The sequence below is a fragment of the Ranitomeya imitator genome, chromosome 2, assembly GCF_032444005.1.
Source record: "Ranitomeya imitator isolate aRanImi1 chromosome 2, aRanImi1.pri, whole genome shotgun sequence".
Lineage (NCBI taxonomy): Eukaryota > Metazoa > Chordata > Amphibia > Anura > Dendrobatidae > Ranitomeya > Ranitomeya imitator.
Window position 1 is genome coordinate 535,066,266 of NC_091283.1, and position 18,694 is coordinate 535,084,959.

Consider the following 18,694-nt stretch of genomic DNA (forward strand, 5'->3'; position numbering starts at 1 on the left):
GTTTTGCCTATGGAATGGAGTGGCACGAGTTCAGTTATTGAATTCCACTCACATTTAGGGAAGTATAAGCCTTGGATCCACAAATCACAGCTTGTTTTGGGATTAAGGAGACTGACAGTTCAAAGCAAGTGCAGACACTATGCCACCTTAGTATGGCACCTTCCAGTCTTTCCTTCACCTCCAGCCCCCACTCACATGTTACCAAGTTCTGGCTTTAGAGTCAGAGAAGGGCAGAAAAGACAAGTAGGTGGTTAGGTGCCCTTAAAATATTTGACCATGCCAAAGGTGCATCGCGCCCATGTACTTGATGCTGACAGTTTCTCTACGACTAAACACCCGAAAAGACAAACTAGAACATAATCATTGTTTAAAGGCCTCAGCTGTAGTGTATATGGAAATAGCCACTTTAAGAAGCTGAGGAGTTTCAATCGCAGGAAGTGTGGCACAGCGTTTAGGTAAACTTTTACTTTGTTCCTCAATGCCAGAAAAGTGAAATATAGCAGCACATACACATCTGTTTCCACACAGTTAGGTTCAACTGGAGGTTCCTAAAGACATTTTTTCTGGATATTTAGAACATTGCCATGGTAGAAATCCGGTCACATACTTTAAAATTAGGAGGATTTACAACTTACCTGCTCAAAGGGATATACACTGTCAATTTTAGGCTTGATCTGGCCCTGCTTGTAAAGATCAAGCAATGTAGCTACAACATCTGTGATCAGTTCGGTTTCCTCATCCAGACGGCCCAGAAGATAGCCACTCACAGACTTGTTGGATGAAATGAGCTGCATCGCATTTATGCTGAACTGGTTCCACCAAGACTTTGCAAGCGCCATTAGGTTTTTCTTTTGTCCAGTCAATAAGTTGGCAGCCCCTATATATTAAAAAAGCCTGTTAGAGTTCCCGAGTCTAATTACAATACTGACAACACGTCTAAAGACGAATAGGCCACTGCCATGCACCTGACCAGACGAAAAGGTACATAGAGAACAGACACTGGGTGATTGCCAGAAAACTGGAACACTTAAGGCCCCGTCACACATAGCGAGATCGCTAGCGAGATCGCTGCTGAGTCACAAGTTTTGTGACGCAACAGCGATCTCAGTAGCGATCTCGCTATGTGTGACACGTAGCAGCGATCAGGCCCCTGCTGTGAGATCGCTGGTCGTGTCGGAATGGCCTGGGCCATTTTTTGATCGTTGAGGTCCCGCTGACATCGCTGAATCGGCGTGTGTGACGCCGATTCAGCGATGTCTTCGCTGGTAACCAGGGTAAACATCGGGTTACTAAGCGCAGGGCCGCGCTTAGTAACACGATGTTTACCCTGGTTACCATGTTAAAGTAAAAAAAACAAACGCTACATACTTACCTACCGCTGTCTGTCCCCGGCGCTGGGCTTCTCTGCTCTGGCTGTGAGCGGCGGGCAGCCGGAAAGCAGAGCGGTGAAGTCACCGCTCTGCTTTCCGGCCGCTGTGCTCACAGCCAGACCAGAGAAGCCCAGCGCCGGGACAGACAGCGGTAGGTAAGTATGTAGCGTTTGTTTTACTTTAACATGGTAACCAGGGTAAACATCGGGTTACTAAGCGCGGCCCTGCGCTTAGTAACCCGATGTTTACCCTGGTTACCCGGGGACTTCGGCATCGTTGAAGACAGTTTCAACGATGCCGAAGTCTTTCCCCTGATCGTTGGTCGCTGGAGAGAGCCGTCTGTGTGACAGCTCTCCAGCGACCAAACAGCGACCAAACAGCGACGCTGCAGCGATCCGGATAGTTGTCGGTATCGCTGCAGCGTCGCTATGTGTGACGGGGCCTTTAGGGCATGTGCACACTCTGTTTGCAGAAATTTCTAATATCACAAAAAAACATCGCTCAGTTTAGAACCACAGGAAGTGGTTAAAGTATTTAACCTCTTAATTAGCTTGTTATGAGTCTTAGTTCTTCGCTCCCCTCCTTCCCAGAGCCATAACTTATTTTTCCATCAATATGGTCATGTGAGGGCGTATTTTTGAACGACTCCATTGGTTTTACCATGTCGTGTACTAGGGAAAAAAAAAAAAAAAAAAATTCCAATTGCAGTGAAATTGCAAACGTGCAATCCCACACTTGGTTTTTGTTTTGGGTTTTGTTTGGATTTTGCCAGGTTTACTAAATGCTGAGACTGACCTGCCAATATGATTCTCCAGGACATTAGTTCATAGACCCCAAACATGCCTTGGTTTTTTATTCAAGTGTGGAAAAAAAAAAAATCCATCCAATTTTCTGAGACCTGTAGTGTCTATTTTTCAAGATCTCTGGTTGGGTGAGGGCTTATTTTTTTTTACGTGCCAAGCTGAGGTTTATGATACCATTTTGGTGCAGATACGTTTTGATTGCATTAAAATGCAAAAACAGGCAATGTCGTGGTGACCAAAAAAAAAGTAATTCTGTGGTTTTGACTCTAGCTACGCCGTTTAGCGATCAGGTTATTTTTTTTTTATTGATAGATCGGGTGATTCTGAATGTGGCGATACCAAATATGTGTAGGCTTGATTTTATGGTTTTATTTTAAAATGGGGGAAAAAGGGGGAGATCTTTTTAAATTTTGGCATGCTTAAATAGCCTCCATGGGAGGCTAGAAGCTGCCATAAATCGTTTGCCTCTGCTACATAGAGGCGATGCTTAGGGTGGCGCTCATAGCAATCTGGCATCAACAACCATAGAGGTCTGCAGGAGACCTCTGGTTGTTATGCAGACACCGATAACCCCTGATTATGTAAGGGGTCACCAGTGCACACATTTCCAGCCGGATGGCTGGAAGTGCTTGTCAAATGCCACTGTCAGTTGACAGCGGCATTAACTAGCTGGCAGAATCACGATCTACCTGCGCCTATTGCGGGCACATATCAGCTGTTCAAAACAGCTGACATGTCCCGGCTTTGATGCCGGCTCACCACTGGAGCCCACATCAATGCAGGGGTTCTGCCATTGGATGCACTATTCCATCTGATGGCATAAAGGCATTAAACATCCAGTTTATTCAAAAACCACAAAATGGTATCAATTCAGAGAAGCACTGAAAGCAGAAACAATTGGGGAATGATGAGCTAAGGTATAATTCAAAAGCAATCGTGCACAAAAAACTGGGAGGGGGATCATGCTATAATTATGCATAGGGCACCCTATGCATAATTAAACAATCCATAGAAAGATCACAATTGCATTTACGTTCCAATTATCCCATTTAAGGTCATGCTCAAGTGAGATGGGAATCCTGACAGACCAGCAAAACGCGCGTAGAGGTTGCAGGCATCTACTTCAATACCATGTGAGTTATAGCCTAGGCACAAGCACTTTATTACTTTTCTATTGCACATTTGCACAGCATGCACCACAGCACCTTTTAAAGTACTACCATTGCATTTAAAAGCTCCATCGGAAGAAGCTGGCGGCGAAAGCACATCGGTGAGGGGATGTCAAGGTGACCTCAGTTAGTAGAGCCCATACAGGTTGGCTTTAACCAGGTAAATAGAATGTCTCCTAGGTGCCAGTGGTAATTTCACATAATGTTAAAAGTTGCAGTCTCGGCTGATGTATAAACAGTGGGAAATAGTAATTCTTGAGGACAGCACCAAACTTGCATAACTCTTAGGCTATGTGCACAAGTTGCAGATTTAGGGTATGTGCACACGTAGGCGGGATGTCTGCAGATTTTTCTGCACCCGTTTCTTGTAAATCCGCAGGTAAACCGCACTGCGAAGTACCTGCGGATTCACTGTGGAATTACTGCAGATTGTGCGGATTCCCATTATGGAGCAGGTGTAAACCGCAGTGGAATCCGCACAAAGAATTGACATGCTGCAGAATGTAAACTGCTGCTTTTCCGTGTGTTTTTTTCTGCAGCATCTGCATGGCAGATTGTGTTTTCCATAGGTTTACATGGTACTGTAAACTCATGGAAAACAGCTGCAGATCTGCAGCAAAATCTGCAGCGTGTGCACATAGCCTTAGATGAGGATCCGCAGTGTTTTTGGCTGCACGGATTTGCATCAAATCCACAGTGTAGTGGCCAGCCAATATTAATCTATGGGAAATGGAGATTTGTAGTGCACATGCTGCGGAACAAAAAAAAAATAAAAAATCAGCGCAGAAATACAGCGTTTTTCTGCAGCATGTCAATTCTTTTTGCAGATCTGCAGCGTTTCTGCACCCATTGACTTACTGAGTCAGGCACATCCGCAGATATAAAAGATCTGCGGATTTGCTGTGGATGTGTGCTAGAAGTGCTGCAGATTGGGAGTAGGAAGGTTGTGGGCGGAGCCATGTGCGGGAATCTGCGTGTGCCGGTGTCTGCATGAATGTGTGCATGCATCTGTGTCTGTAGGCAGGCATCGTCCAATGGCACTACTGCTCCCATCCAGCTATGACTGCTACAGTGACACTTAGCCAATGATAGGAAAGTAGTCCCACCATCTGGCTAATGTGTTGAATGTTAACCCCTTAACCCCCAAGGGTGGTTTGCACGTTAATGACCGAGCCAATTTTTACAATTCTGACTACTGTCCCTTTATGAGGTTATAACTCTGGAACGCTTCAACGGATCCCAGTGATTGACACTTTTCTCACGAGACATATTGTACTTCATGGTAGTGGTAACATTTCTTTGATATTACCTGCGTTTATTTGTGAAAAAAATGGAAATTTGTTGAACATTTTGAAAATGTTGCAAATTTTCAACTTTGTGACATATGTATTTTGAATTTTTATGCCCTTAAATAAAAGATATTTCCCACATGTCTACTTTACATCAGCACAGTTTTGGGACCAAAAATTTTTTTTGTTCGGGAGTTAAGGGTTAAAAGTTGACCAGCAATTTCTCATTTTTACAACACTTTTTTTTTTTTTTTTTTTTTTTTTTTTTAGGGACTACATCACATCTGAAGTCACTTTGAGGGGTCTATATGATAGAAAATACCCCAAAATGACACCATTCTAAAAACTGCACATCTCAAGGTGCTCAAAGCCACATTCAAGAAGTTTAACCCTTCAGGTGTTTCACTGGAATTTAGAATGTTTTAGTGGGACAGTTTTATAGGTCGGGTCGTTACGGACGTGGCGATACTAAATGTGTACTTCTATGTTTTTTTTTTGTTTGTTTTTTAACCTTACAAAGCCCCAGGGGGGGGACATCACTAATATATATATATATATATATATATATATGAGATCGCTTATCTGACTCTTAGCAATGCACTGTGTTAGATCAGCGATCTGACAGGCAGTGCAGGGAGGCTTCCTGGCGCCTGCTGAGCAGCCGCTTGAAAGCCACCTCCCTGCAGGACCTGGAAGGCCCCCAGTGGCCATTTTGGATCCGGGCTGCAGGGATGAGGAGGTAGGAGACCCTCGGAGCAACACAATCACATCGCGTTGCTCTGAGGGTCTCAGGGAAGCATGCAGGAAGGCCCCTCCCTGCGTGATGCTTCCCTATACCACCGGAACACTGCGATCATCTTTGATTGCAGTGTTGGGGGTTAATGTGCCGGATGTGTTGCGATAGTCAGCCGATATCCGGCCACGATCCCCCCCCCCCCCCCCCGTGAGCACGGCCGATCCACTGACGTACTATCCCATCACTGGAAATTAAGTCCCAGGTCACCTCAACGGGATAGTACATCATATGGGATATAGGGGTTAAAAAAAAAAAAAGTACATACCATATACACCTAATCCCCGAAGCCATCTATCTGCAAATAAAATTAAACAATATACTCCCAGTGTCAGACGTAATCCAATTAACAAATGTCCCATGACGATCCACTGTGGAGAGTGGTCACAACCTGAGTTCACCTGTCACTTGCGACAGTACAGCGTGAGAATTTTCTCACGGCTGTAGTGCTGTAAAGTGAACTCCGATGATAACCCTCCTGCAGTGTGTCTCCGGTCAGTGTGTCATAGGACGCCCTATAGAGCGGTCACATCTGCTGATGTGACTATTCTATAGGGGAGATCATCATGGGACACTATTAAGAGGGACTACATTGGAACAGGGAGTATTTGTGTTTGTTCTTTTAATTTTTGCAGGTGATCGATGGCTTTGATTGGATTAGGTGTGAAATAAAAAAAAAATGTGTAATGTTTAATTAAAATACTTTTCTGACCATGTCTTCAACCCATTAACAACTATAGGATTAATGGATATGCGTCTTGACGCCTCTCCGTTGATTGTAAGGTGACATTAAGCCTGGTTAATAATGGTGACATTAACCCCTTATTACCCCATATGCCACTGCTACAGGGCAGTGGGAAGAGAGGCCAAGTGCCTGAATTGGTGCATTGTACAGATGTGCCAATTCTGGGGTGGCTGGGGGCTGGTATTTAGCCAGGGGCCTCCAATATCCATGGCCCTTCTAGGCTATGAATATCAGCCCGCAGCTGTCTGCACAGCCTTTCTGGTTATAATAGGGGAACCCATGTCATTTTTTGGGGGTCCCACTATTTTAATAGCCAGTAAAGGCTAAATCTACAGCTGAGGGCAGATATCCATAGCCTGGGAAGCTGTGTGTTAACCCCTTCCCAGGCTAGAAATATTGGCCCCCGGCTTTCCCTCTCTGGTGCAGGAAATTGCACGGGAGCCCACACTTTAAATTAAAGATAGTGTCTGAAGAGATTGGACAAAGTAGTGACAATTTTTTTTTTAGAGTTTATTTAGGTTACAAAAACACATACAAAAAGGGCATCAAAAACATGCTGATTTTTACCTGCGTTTTCTGCCAAGAGGTGCAGATTCTGTGCAGAAAATCCTGCAGGCATATCTGCAACGTGTGCACATACCCTTAGAATTTGTATAGCTGTATTTTCATGGTCTAAATTATTGCACGTTTGTTTGCCAAGTGAGTGGTACAGTTTATGTAAGTACATATCACCTTATTCTAATTATCCTTGGCTCCTTATGGTGGAATGAAGCCATTATAAATTTTATTTTGATTTGATTTTTCTGAGTGCCACCTCTAAGCATCCCCTATTGTGACATCTCTGCTTATTTTATCATGTGTTAATTGATTATAAATAAGTCATTTTTATTGTGGATCTCTTCAGTATTCAAGCCATTATTTGGTTTGAAGTGTAGTATGTATAGTGTTGAAGTGCCAAAAACATTAATTTTGGACTTGTGTAATTAAACCTACCCAAATTCATCCAGTGCAGGCATCCTACACCAGATATGCATTTCTGGCAAAGCACGTGCCAACTTCATTAAGTAGTATGCCTCTTAAGGGGTTCCTGTAGTACAATGTGCCGAAGCAACACTGGTGTGCCCAATGCTAGTCTTGAAGAGTTGCTAGTCTATGACGACAAGTCATCAATTACAACGGGGGGGAATTGAGTGTATGAGATTTATACATTACATTTAATTTTTCTTCATCAAAACCCTATGAAAGTTTAAGGGATTAACATGCCACCAAGGGTTCCAATGCACAACTAGTTCAGAAAGTAGTGTGAAGCCTGTATCCCCCTCAAGCATCCAACCACAAGTTATGAACAAAACCTCATAAGGCTAAATGCCAGAGCAGGATGCCACAATAGACATTGTATAGCACGTTCCCATGGTGAGAAGTAATGGTGGGAAGGTTTGCCATGTCTAGCTATGCTTCATAGTTTAACTTTACCTCTTTACAATGAACATCAGCTTTGAGCTAGGCCACAGTTGTCAGCTCAGATCCTGTACTACCCATGTGACTTTCGAGAGCTGAACTTTTAGATGAAGTGGAGGACTTTACAGAATGTTAAAACAACCTCCTGTATGTACAGGGCACGCTGTAACAAACCAAAGGGACTAACCATACATAAGATTTGGTTTGTTCTGGCAATCTGTATGAAATAAACTTCAAAACTTCATTGTTTCTGGTTCAATCAGGAAAGCACAAACTCACCATAGATGACCAGTTTTCCCATGGGCTTCAATAAGTTGTATCCTTTACAAGTGTCAGATCCTCCCAAGGGGTCCAAGACAATGTCTACACCTAAAGAGGATAAATAAAATAAAGAGGTGTGGGAAGACAACATTTAAGTTAGATCGGATAAAACATGGGCAATTACTACTTCTGGTAACCTTGACTGAAAATGCCACACTTCATTGTACAGTCTACTACTGCAATGTAGGGGAGATCAGAAGATTAGCCTAGCTTTCAGAAGTCATTTTCCTTCACAAGGCACCCCACTAGGTTTGCAGGAAGATTTAGCAGAGTAGTGCCTTTTGGTATGTAGTCCCCTTGTTGCAAGTCTCAAAAGGTGACCCATGTAGGTTTACCCAATTAATCTTGCCATAAGTGCCCAGACAGTCACTCCTTTGACAACTTTGCACATTTGTCAGCTGTTCAGGGCAGGTTACATACTGTAAAGGAGTTTACCTTTAGGGGAGATTTTCCGAATTTCATCGACATAGTCACTTGTCCTATAGTCAATCGGGTGAGTAACGCCATTTTCTTTAAGCGCTTCATGCTTAGAAGCAGATGCAGTCCCGAACATTGTGACATCTTTCACGGTTTTACAGAGCTGAATGGCTGCAGTACCAACTCCACCTGTTGAGAGAATATATATTTTTATATTTATATAGTGCTCTGTCTAATGCCATTAATGGCACCTATTACAAAACAATGGTGAGACAAAGCGCAATAGGGTCTTAGCCACATTACAGAGGAGAATATACACCAAATTTGCTCACCTGGTTAGGAGGAGATTAGAGATATCGATAGCGGCTGCTGCAGATCCACAGGTCTTCACCGACCAGAGAAAAATAATGTCTTCAAAGGAAGATTTGTAGTTAAAATTCTGCTCTGCCGCTAAGATGAATTTCAGGAGAGTATAGTTGATTCACAGTGGTTTTATTTAACGCGTTTCAGGGGTCTCATGCCCCCTTCATCGGGAAATACCACCTTGAATCAACTATACTCTCCTGATATTCATCTTAGCGGCAGCGCAGAATTTTAAGTACAAATCTCCCTTTGAAGACATTAATGGCACCTAGACAGATTAACCAGATGTGCTTGTGTACAAAGCTGTTAGATGTTCAGCATGTGCCTATAGGCAGGTCTATTAACTAGGCAATAAACCCAACTTGAATGAAGTGGGATACGGTCACCACAACCCCTGGATTCTTATAATCATGTTGTTATCTGACAGTGAAGGATTATTGTTCCACATTAAACCCATTTTCAATAGCATCGCTGTCACAGAGGAGGTCAGCTCTCACAAAGGCGGTTGTTGTACTTTCTGCACAAGAATCGGATTCATGTCATCTGTTCTATAAATTCCTGGCATTCCCATATTCCTGTGTAAGGGTGGGTGGAAAATACATACATTGTGAGAACCATGCTTAGCCAGTACTTATATCACAGGCTTCTCACAAGTGCTGTACTATGGAAAAGGCACAGATGTGAGGTGAAGTAATAGCGATGTGGGGAACTTATGTCATGTTTGCACAGAAGCTGCAGAGTGAGTGGGTTTTGTAGTTAAAATTCTATGTACACTGGGAACTGGAGATTAAAAGCTGAACCCCAACTAGTAGTATCTAAACCAGTTCACAATCAATATTAAGATACCCGTATATACTTTAGTATAAGCTGAGATTTTCAGCCCCCCAAAAAATGGGCTGAAAGTGCCCCTCTCTGCTTATACTCGAGTCATGGTTGGCGGGGGGCAGGGGTGAGCGGGAGCGACGACTCACATACTCACCTGCTCACGGCACGGTCCCTGCATGCCCCATGGTCTCCAGCACCTTCTTCCTCTGTTCAGCGGTTACGTGGTACCGCTCATTAAAGTAATATGAACTCCACTCCCATAGGGGTGGAGCCGCTTATTCATTCCTGTAATGAGCGGTACCAGTGACCGCTGACAGAGGAAGAAGCTGCGGGCTCAGGAGACCATGTGTCCGGGAGAAGCTGTCAGGGACCACACCGGGAGCAGGTGAGTATTTCATATTCACTTGTCATCGTTCCAGCGTCAGTACTGCTCAGTCGTTCTCTGCAGTGACTGTTCAGGTCAGAGGGCGCGATGACGTATTAGTATGCACACTGCTCTCTGCCTGAACAGTCACTGCAGAGAGACGGGATGCTGAAAAGCAGTGACGAGAGGAGAGTATTTTTTATTGCAGCATTACATGTGGCACATTGTTATATGGAGCATCTTATGGGGCCATCATGAACTGTATGGAGCATTATATGGGGCTCCGGATTCAATATGGATATTCAAAAACAATTAACCTACTGATGTCTCAATTTAACTTTTATTGGTATCTTTATTTTTGACATTTACCGGTAGCTGCTGCATTTCCCACCCTAGGCTTATATGCGAGTCATTAAGTTTTCCCAGTTTTTTGTGGCAAAATTGGGGGGGGGGGGGGGGGAGGGGGAAGGTCAGCTTATACTCAGGTATATACAGTACTTTGTTTTATTCTTGGAGGCAGTTACATTAACCTGCTGGTTTCCAGGGAGGTGACCAGTGCATTCCAGGAGTACAGATAGTCCGCCCAGCTGACTAGTCCCATGAATGGAGAGCACACCACAGATCTGGAAGAAGTTGTGGAAAGTTGTGGCACATGAACCGTACACAGATTACTATAAGGTTTAACATTCAGCTCATCAGGAATGTTCTTAAAAAAAGTTTCCTCAAATTCTCTCTCCTGGGGAAGTAAGCCTCCATGTTCAGCAGTTCCATGGGAAATTTGAGTGGAGTAAAGTGCTTCAGTATGTCAGTTGGACTGACATGGACCACTTCTGGTCTGATCAAGACCGGGCTACAGAGTTAAAGGGAACCTGTTTGGGGTGAAGGGGTTAATCAGTATACCAGCACCCCAACTTGTGTCAGCAGGATTGTGCCAAGTAACCTACAAAGCCCCAAAGCCTGTTTTCACCTTCCTGACCAAGCCAATTTTTACAATTCTGACCACTCACTTTAGAAGTCATAACTCTGGAACACTTCAATGAATCCCACCAATTCTGAGATGGTTTTCTCATGACATTGTACTTCATGATAGTGCTAATTTCTTTGATATGACCTTTGGTGAAAATTTTAAATTTTTGCAATTTTCAAACTTCATTTTTATGCCCCTAAATCAGAGTCCTATTGCACAAAAATAGTTGAACACATTTCCCATTTCTTTACATCAGCACAGTTTTGAAACAATTTTTTTGTTAGGAAGTTAAGGGTTAAAAGTTGACCAGCAATTTTTTTTTTTTTTTACAACAAAATTTGCAAAACCATTTAGGGACCACCTAACATTTGAAGTGACTGAGGGGCCTATATGACAGAAAATACCCAAAAGTGACACCATTCTAAAAACTGCACCCCTCAAGGGCTTGGAAGGGAAGCAGCACCATATTACAGTGCAGATCTTTCCGTGCGTCTTTGGGGGTGTCATGTCACATTAGCAGAGCCCCAGAGGTGCCAGAACAGCAGAAGCCCCCCTATTAGTGACCACATTTTACAAACTAATTCTCCATGAATTCATCAAGAGGTGCAGCGATCATATTGCCACCACAGGTGTGTCAGACTTATAAATTTAATCTTCACTGCTCAATGGTATATTTTTACCACCAAGATTGTGTGTTAGCCCCAAGTTTTACTTACATTTGTCCCACAATTTCTACTGAACTTGGCAATGCTCCATATGTAGCTGTGCAGTACTCCTTTGCCATATGGAGCGACTCGGGAGGGACGAAGGGCTATTTGCCTCCTGGTGTGGACATTTTCCATGACTAGTTTGGAGATTCCATATAAAGAGCCCCTAAGTGCTCATGGTTCTAGAGAGACGCACCAGTAAAATTAGGCAGGCTCTCATCACTACAGAAATGCCAAACATGTGGGTGCTAAACATGTGGGTGCCAAGTGTAGTTTAGGCACAATGGGGCTCAGAAGGGAGGAGTCATTTGGATTTGGGAGAGGAGAATTAACTGAATTTCTTTTGGGGGCGAGGAGCCATTTTGCCTTTCCAGAGCCTTTGCGGTATCAGTAATGTGGAAGCTCCCTATATTTCCATTAACAGATGATGGACCAGAGTGAGGGCTTGATTTCTTGTGGATTGAGTTGAAGCTTTTATTGGGAACATTCTACATAACGTTTGGGATCGCATTTATATGGCGCTCTATGCTGAGCGCTTTGGGGTTTCCATCTAAATCTCCAAGTGGTGTGACAAAACCCCTGATGGAGCCATTCACAATAATGAGGCAGCAGTGTTACTCTGGACTCAGTCTGGCCTCTGTTCAGTAGTGTTTTTTTTCCAGAAGTGCACAAAGCCGACAGCGCTTTTATGCAGTCCTAAGAAGACTGAAACTGCCGGGTCACAGGTCCTATGGTGTCCACAGTGCCTCCACCTGCCTCATAAGGAATCTTAGGCTAGGGTCACATTGCGTTAGTGCAACCCGTCTAGCGCTAGCGGGTTGCGCTAACGCAATGTTTTTAATGTGGCCGCGTCCCGGGGTCACGGTAATGTCCCCGCTCTCGCAGATCCCCGATCTGCGAGAGCGGGGAACGGACCGCGGGCGTGCCTCGGACGCTGCGAGCAGCGTCCGCGGCGCGCCAGGAAACACCGGCGCGTCACTAGCGCGTGCCGAACATGGCACGCGCTAGTGCTGCGTGTTCCCATTGCCGTGAATGGGCGCGCTAACGGACGCGTTGCACGGCGTTAATTTTGCCGTGCAACGCTGTCCGTTAGCGCTTTCCCATTAACGCAATGGGAACCAAGCCTTACACTGGGGGTTTTGTCTGAATCGTGTATTTCAAAGATTTACACAGAAACCCCCATGTAAGCACTAAGTGTAGAGTGCAGAATAAATGTGCGCCGAGCCCTACTGTGATCTTTGTGAGGCAGAATGGGGGGGAAAAAAAAAATACATAAAGTGAAGAAGGTTTTATTTTTTACCCCGTTCCTAGTGCGGTATAAGTGATATGGCAACTATTCTTTGGGTTGGTGCGATTACAGCTATACTAGATTTATGTTTGGTTTTAACATTTGGCTGTGTCACACCAAGACTCCTTTTATTGCAAAAACTAGTTTTTGCATCACCATGTTTGAGAGCTATAATTTTTCTATATTTCTGCCAGTCATGTGAGGGCTTGTTTTTTTGCGGGAAGAGCCAGCGTTTATTGGTACCATTTTTGGACACATGAGTTTGATCACTTTCTGTTCAGATTTTTGGGAGACAGAATGAACAAACCAGCAATTCAGGAATTGCTTTTTGGGATTATTCTACAGTTCCACATGTGGCAAAATAGACAATGCAGCTTTATTCTTCGGGTCAGTACTATTACGGCGATACCAAATTTAAATCTTATGCTTTGGTGCTTTTACACAAACTTTTATAGAAAAAATTTTTGCATCTATTTTGATAGCTAACACTTATTTTTCTGCCGATTGAGCTGTACGATGGCTTGTTTTTTTGCGGGACAAGAGGTTTTCAGTGGTAATATATTTACATTAGTCTTGGATCGCGTTTTATTGCACTTTGGTGGCATGATAAAAATTAAGCATCGTTTGCCTCATTTTTTCATTTTGACAGAGTTCACTGGAGGGGTTAACTAGTGGGACAGTTTTATGTAGAGCATGTTATGGATGCAGCAATACCAGATATTTGTATTTTTTTTTTTATTATTTACATAGATATTTATTGGAAACATTTGGTGATCGTTAATATTTTTGCACTTTCTTCACTTTACATTGATGGCCCATGATGGGACAATGTATAGTGTCAGATTGCTAATCTGATGCAGAGCATCACAGCATCTGACAGGCAGGGAAGGCGGCATGTCAGAGTCTGCTCTCAGGCACTCACAAGCCACCTTCCCTGCAGGACCCCGAAGTACCCTGTGGCCATCTTTTGGCCAGGGGTCTCCATGGAGACCAACAGGACAATGCAATTGCATCGCGTAGTCGTGATGCTCCTCTGTCACTACTGACCGCGTCAGAGGGGTTAAATGCAAGCAATCAGTGCTAGCACTGATTGGCATTACTGCAGGGTGTCAGCTCACAGCTGGCACACGCACTTGATCGCTGCAGCGCTCAGCGTGATCGTGCCAATGTACATCTGCTTTTTGCAAAAAATCAGCTCCCACAAAGCAGTACATGTTGGGAAGGGGTTAATGTGATTTCTGGGGTGATGAAATCAATTTTTTTTTTTTAGTTGTAGTTTTCAGTTAGAGATTCTCATGCTCTGGGATGGGTCTTTGGGTGGGATCTTTATGTGGTGCTCTGCTTACATATGCATCTATATGGCAGGGATCAGTGACCAGCCCTTTGTTTCACATGCTGCATATATGGTTTAAAATTTTTTCTTCCATATATCACTCTGGCACCTGCACTGCAGCATGATACGGTGGATGTCAGTTTTATTTACCGTATATACTCGAGTATAAGCTGAGATTTTCAGCCCATTTTTTCGGTGGGTGAAGGGGAGCGACAACAGTCACATACTCACCTGCTCCTGACGCAGTCCCTGCACGCCCCATGGTCTCCGGCAGCTTCTTCCCCTGTTCAGTGGTCACGTGGTACAGCTCATTTAAGTAATGAATATGGACTCAACTCCCATAGGGGTGGAGCCGCATACTCATTACTGTAAATGAGCAGTGCCAGTGACTGCTGACAGAGGAAGAAGCTGCGGGTGCCGGAGATTATCTGTCCGGGAGAAGCTGCCAGGGACTGCGCCGGGAGCAGGTGAGTATTTCATATTCACCTTTCCTCGTTCCACCGCCGCTCTGTCTTTCTAATCCTCTACAGTGACTGTTCAGGTCAGAGGGCGCGATGATGTATTAGTGTGCATGCCACCCTCTGCCTGAACAGTCACTGGAGAGATGGGACGCTGAGGAACAGTGGACAGTGACGAGAGGCGAGTGTCTTTATTGCAGCAGCATTATATGTGGCACATTGTTATACAGAGCATCTTATGGGGCCATCATTAAATGTATGGAGCATTATATGGGGCTCCCGATTCAGTATGGATATTTAAAAACACAACCTACTGATGTCTCAATTTTACTTTTATTGGCATCTTTTCCACCCTAGGTTTATACTGGAGTCAATAAATTCCCAGTTTTGTGTCAAAGTTAGGCTTATACTCGAGTATATACGGTAGTTACAGTTTTGATTATGATTTTTGTTTTTCAATCAAAATGGCGCTGGCAGCCGCACAGTAGCTTTTATCACATACTGAGATGCTACTGTACAGGTGGTGTCGCCACTGGCACCATTTTTGTAGACAAAAAAAATAAACTGGCTCCATCAAGATGGCACATGCACAGTAGAATCTATCAGAATGTGAAAAGCTACTGTGCTGGCGCAGCCTCCAGCATTTTGATTAACCCCTTCCCAACCTGTGACGCCACGTAAGCGTCATGAAAGTCGGTGCCAATCCGACTTGTGACGTCTATGTGGCGTCATGGAGGGATTGCGTCCCTACAGATCGGGTGAAAGGGTTGACTCCAATTTCACCCGATATGCAGGGACAGGGAGTGGTATTTTAGCCCGGGGGGGGGGGGGGGGGGGCTTTGCTGCCCCCAAGTGGCTACGATTGCTCTGATTTGTTGAAAGTGCAACAGCCAGAGCAATTTGTATTATTTCACCTATGAAATTTGGTGAAATTACAATCCAGCCATGGCCGATGCTGCAATATCGTCGGCCATGGCTGGAGACTGATCCGACCCCCCCACCCACTGATGGCGGCGATCTGCTGCCGCTGTCGGTCTTCCCTCCCCTCCGTTTTGAGCTCTGCTGCTTGCCTCCCCTCTGGTGCCTGCCTGCACCTCCGGCATAAGCGTACTTGGGGGGGAGGGAAATAAAATTTGTACAACAATTCTTGGGGGTTTCATTTCTCCTGTTACCCTTGGAAAAATTAAAAAAAAAAAAAAGGGGCTAAAAAAATTTGTGAGGGAAAAAAAGTTTTATTTTCACGGCTCTGCGTTATAAAATTCTGCGAAGCACTTGGGGGTTCAAAGTGCTCATCACACATCTAGACGAGTTCCTTGGGGGGGGTCTAGTTTCCAAAATGGTGTCAATTGTGGGGGGGGGGGGGGTTTGGAGTTCAAATCTTTAAGCACACAGGGGCTCTCCAAACGCGACATGTGACCGCTAACAATTGGAGCTAATTTTTCATTCAAAAAGTCAAATGGCGCTCCTTCCCTTCCGAGCGCTGTTGTGCGCCCAAACAGTGATTTCCCCCCCACATGGGGTATTGGCGTACTCAGGACAAATTGTACAACAATTTTCGGGGTCCAGTTTATCCTTTTACCCTTGGGAAAAAAAAAAAAAAAAATTGTTGCTAAAAGTTCATTTTTGTGACTAAAGTTAAATGTTCATTTTTTCCTTCCATGTTGCTTGCTGCTGCTGTGAAGTACCTGAAGGGTTAATAAACTTCTTGAAGGTGGTTTTGAGCGCCTTGAGGGGTGCATTTTAGAATGGTGTCACTTGGGTATTTTCAGCCATATAGACCCCTCAAACTGACTTCAAATGTGAGGTGTTCCCAAAAAAAAAAAGTTTTGGAAATGGTCGTAAAAATGAGAAATCGCTGGTAAAATTTTAACCTTTTGTTTCCAAAATTATGCTGATGTAAAGTAGACATGGGGGAAATGTTCTTTATTAACTATTGTGTCACAACTCAGGTTTAACAATTAAAATTCAAAATTTTTGTAAAAATTTGTTTTCACAAATAAACGCAAAAATTAGCGATCAAAATTTACTACTACCATGAAGCTCAATATGTCACGAAAAACACTCAGAATCGCTAGGATCCATTGAAGTGTTTTTGAATTATTACCTCATAAAGGGACACTGGTCAGAAATGCAAAAAATGGCCAGGTCATGAAGGGGTTAAAATGATTGTTGGAAAAAGTAAAAGCGTAAACCGGCATATTATCCACCGCATCATGCTACAGCACACACTGCTGCCCGTGTCTGCCTGATAATTGTTTTTTTTTTAAACCATATTGCATGTAAAAGAGGGGCTAAGTCACTGAGGGATCGTGACCTGCCATAAGGATGCATATGTAAGCAGAGCACCACAAGAACCTCAACTGAAAACTACAAAAAGATTAAACCACAAGAGGTTTCATTAACCAAGGTATCATTGTAATCAGTATAACCGCACCGACCTGAAACTGTAGGCTACTGAGCACAATCCTGCTGAGCTTCACTTGAAGGATTGATGGGGTTTCAGCAGACCTACAGCAATCAGCAAGTTATTTACACCCCATTAATAAGGGATAACTTGCCACTTAGGAAAAAAAAAAAAAAAAAGAAAAAACCTGTTATAAGAGTGTGAACCAGAGGACAAGTACGGTAATTAATTCACCAGTGTGAATAGTGACTGACCATGTGCAACCTCCATTCCTATAGCAAGGAATCACTCATGCTCACCATCAATCCATTCACAGGGGACTTTAGCCCCTTGCCATCTCAGTGCTGGAAATGGGGAAACTAATCCTTAGATCCCACATGACCCAACAATCATGTCACCTATCCACAGGATGGCCAATAAGTACGGTACTTTCAGGAGCTAATGTTTGAGGTTCATCTCCAGGTTTACAATAAACTCTACAATTACACCAGAAAGAAAGTATGGCTCAACATCAGACTGATTTCTGGCATAAAGCCTGCACAGAGTTAAGAACTTTTAATTTCTTAAAATAGTACACATGAAAAACTAACTTAATACATCAGACATTTTCACTTTGGATTAATCTAACTCCATTTGTAGAGTCTGTATTTTGTGAAGAAAAGATGATGTTTCTCCATAGAACATTATGATCACCACTCCATAATGAAAAAAAAAATTACTAGAGACAGATTTCACCAGAAATGGAGAATGAGTGACTTTAAAATAGATAACCAATTTTTTTTTTGCAAAGTGTTTTATAATGTACCAATTTTTAGATAATTATTCTTTAAGGCAACTAGCAACCTGACCAAAAAAAAAAAAAAAAAAAAAAAAAAAAAAAGGGGGTACATTGTTACATTGCAATCTTTTGCCAAGTTTCCCTGACTAAAAACTAAGCAATTGTCCCTTCACTTTTGTCTAGCTTTCTTTGTAGCCAGATTTATTTTCTTTTCCTGTACAATACATGAACTTAAAACAGGAAATACCATAAAGGGACAGGAAGAGCTATCATTACAAGCAGGAAATAGAGAGGAAGTTAACTGCTTGCCAAAAAACAAAAAGGTAGGATGATTTAATTTTGTAATCTCCTTTATTTTCTACTATTAAAAGGATGTTAGAGTTCAGGGAAATGGTACCCAAGTCAATGAGAAGCACATGTCCCTGGTTGGCATTTGTGTCAGTAGGAAATTGTAGTATTCTGTTTAAACCCACAGCCTTTATCCAAAGTAGAATTGTGTGATTATCTGGAAGAAAGTACATTTCAAACACTTGCTCTTAGCCAGACTAATGTAGATGGACCTTCGTAGCCCATTTTCCAGTCCCGATACTCAAGACATACCTGCTGCCATATGAATGAGGATGCTCTGTTTTGGTCTTAGGTTCCCAAAGTGGAAAATAATCATATAAGCAGTGATGTAGTTTATCAGAAAGGCAGCACCTTCTTCGAAGCTCATTCCTTCAGGCATAATGAAGGTATGATTAGCTGGCACAGTGACCAGTTCTTGCCACAAGCCATATCGATTGAGGACCATGACCTTATCTCCAACCTAAGGGGGAAAAAAAACAAAAACGGCTTATTAT

General features: G+C 43.3%; 1 protein-coding gene across 1 annotated transcript in view; it reads right to left on the reverse strand.

Annotated features, from left to right (window-relative positions):
- VAT1 (vesicle amine transport 1) overlaps positions 1–18,694 on the reverse strand; it is a 61,036-nt gene that overhangs the window by 9,580 nt on the left and 32,762 nt on the right. The window contains exons 2-5 of the mRNA XM_069751883.1: positions 18,453–18,660; positions 8,384–8,554; positions 7,907–7,996; positions 636–877 (exon numbers count right to left, since the gene is read on the reverse strand). Of these exons, the coding sequence (XP_069607984.1) occupies positions 636–877; positions 7,907–7,996; positions 8,384–8,554; positions 18,453–18,660 (711 nt within the window). The remainder of the gene's footprint in view (positions 1–635; positions 878–7,906; positions 7,997–8,383; positions 8,555–18,452; positions 18,661–18,694) is intronic.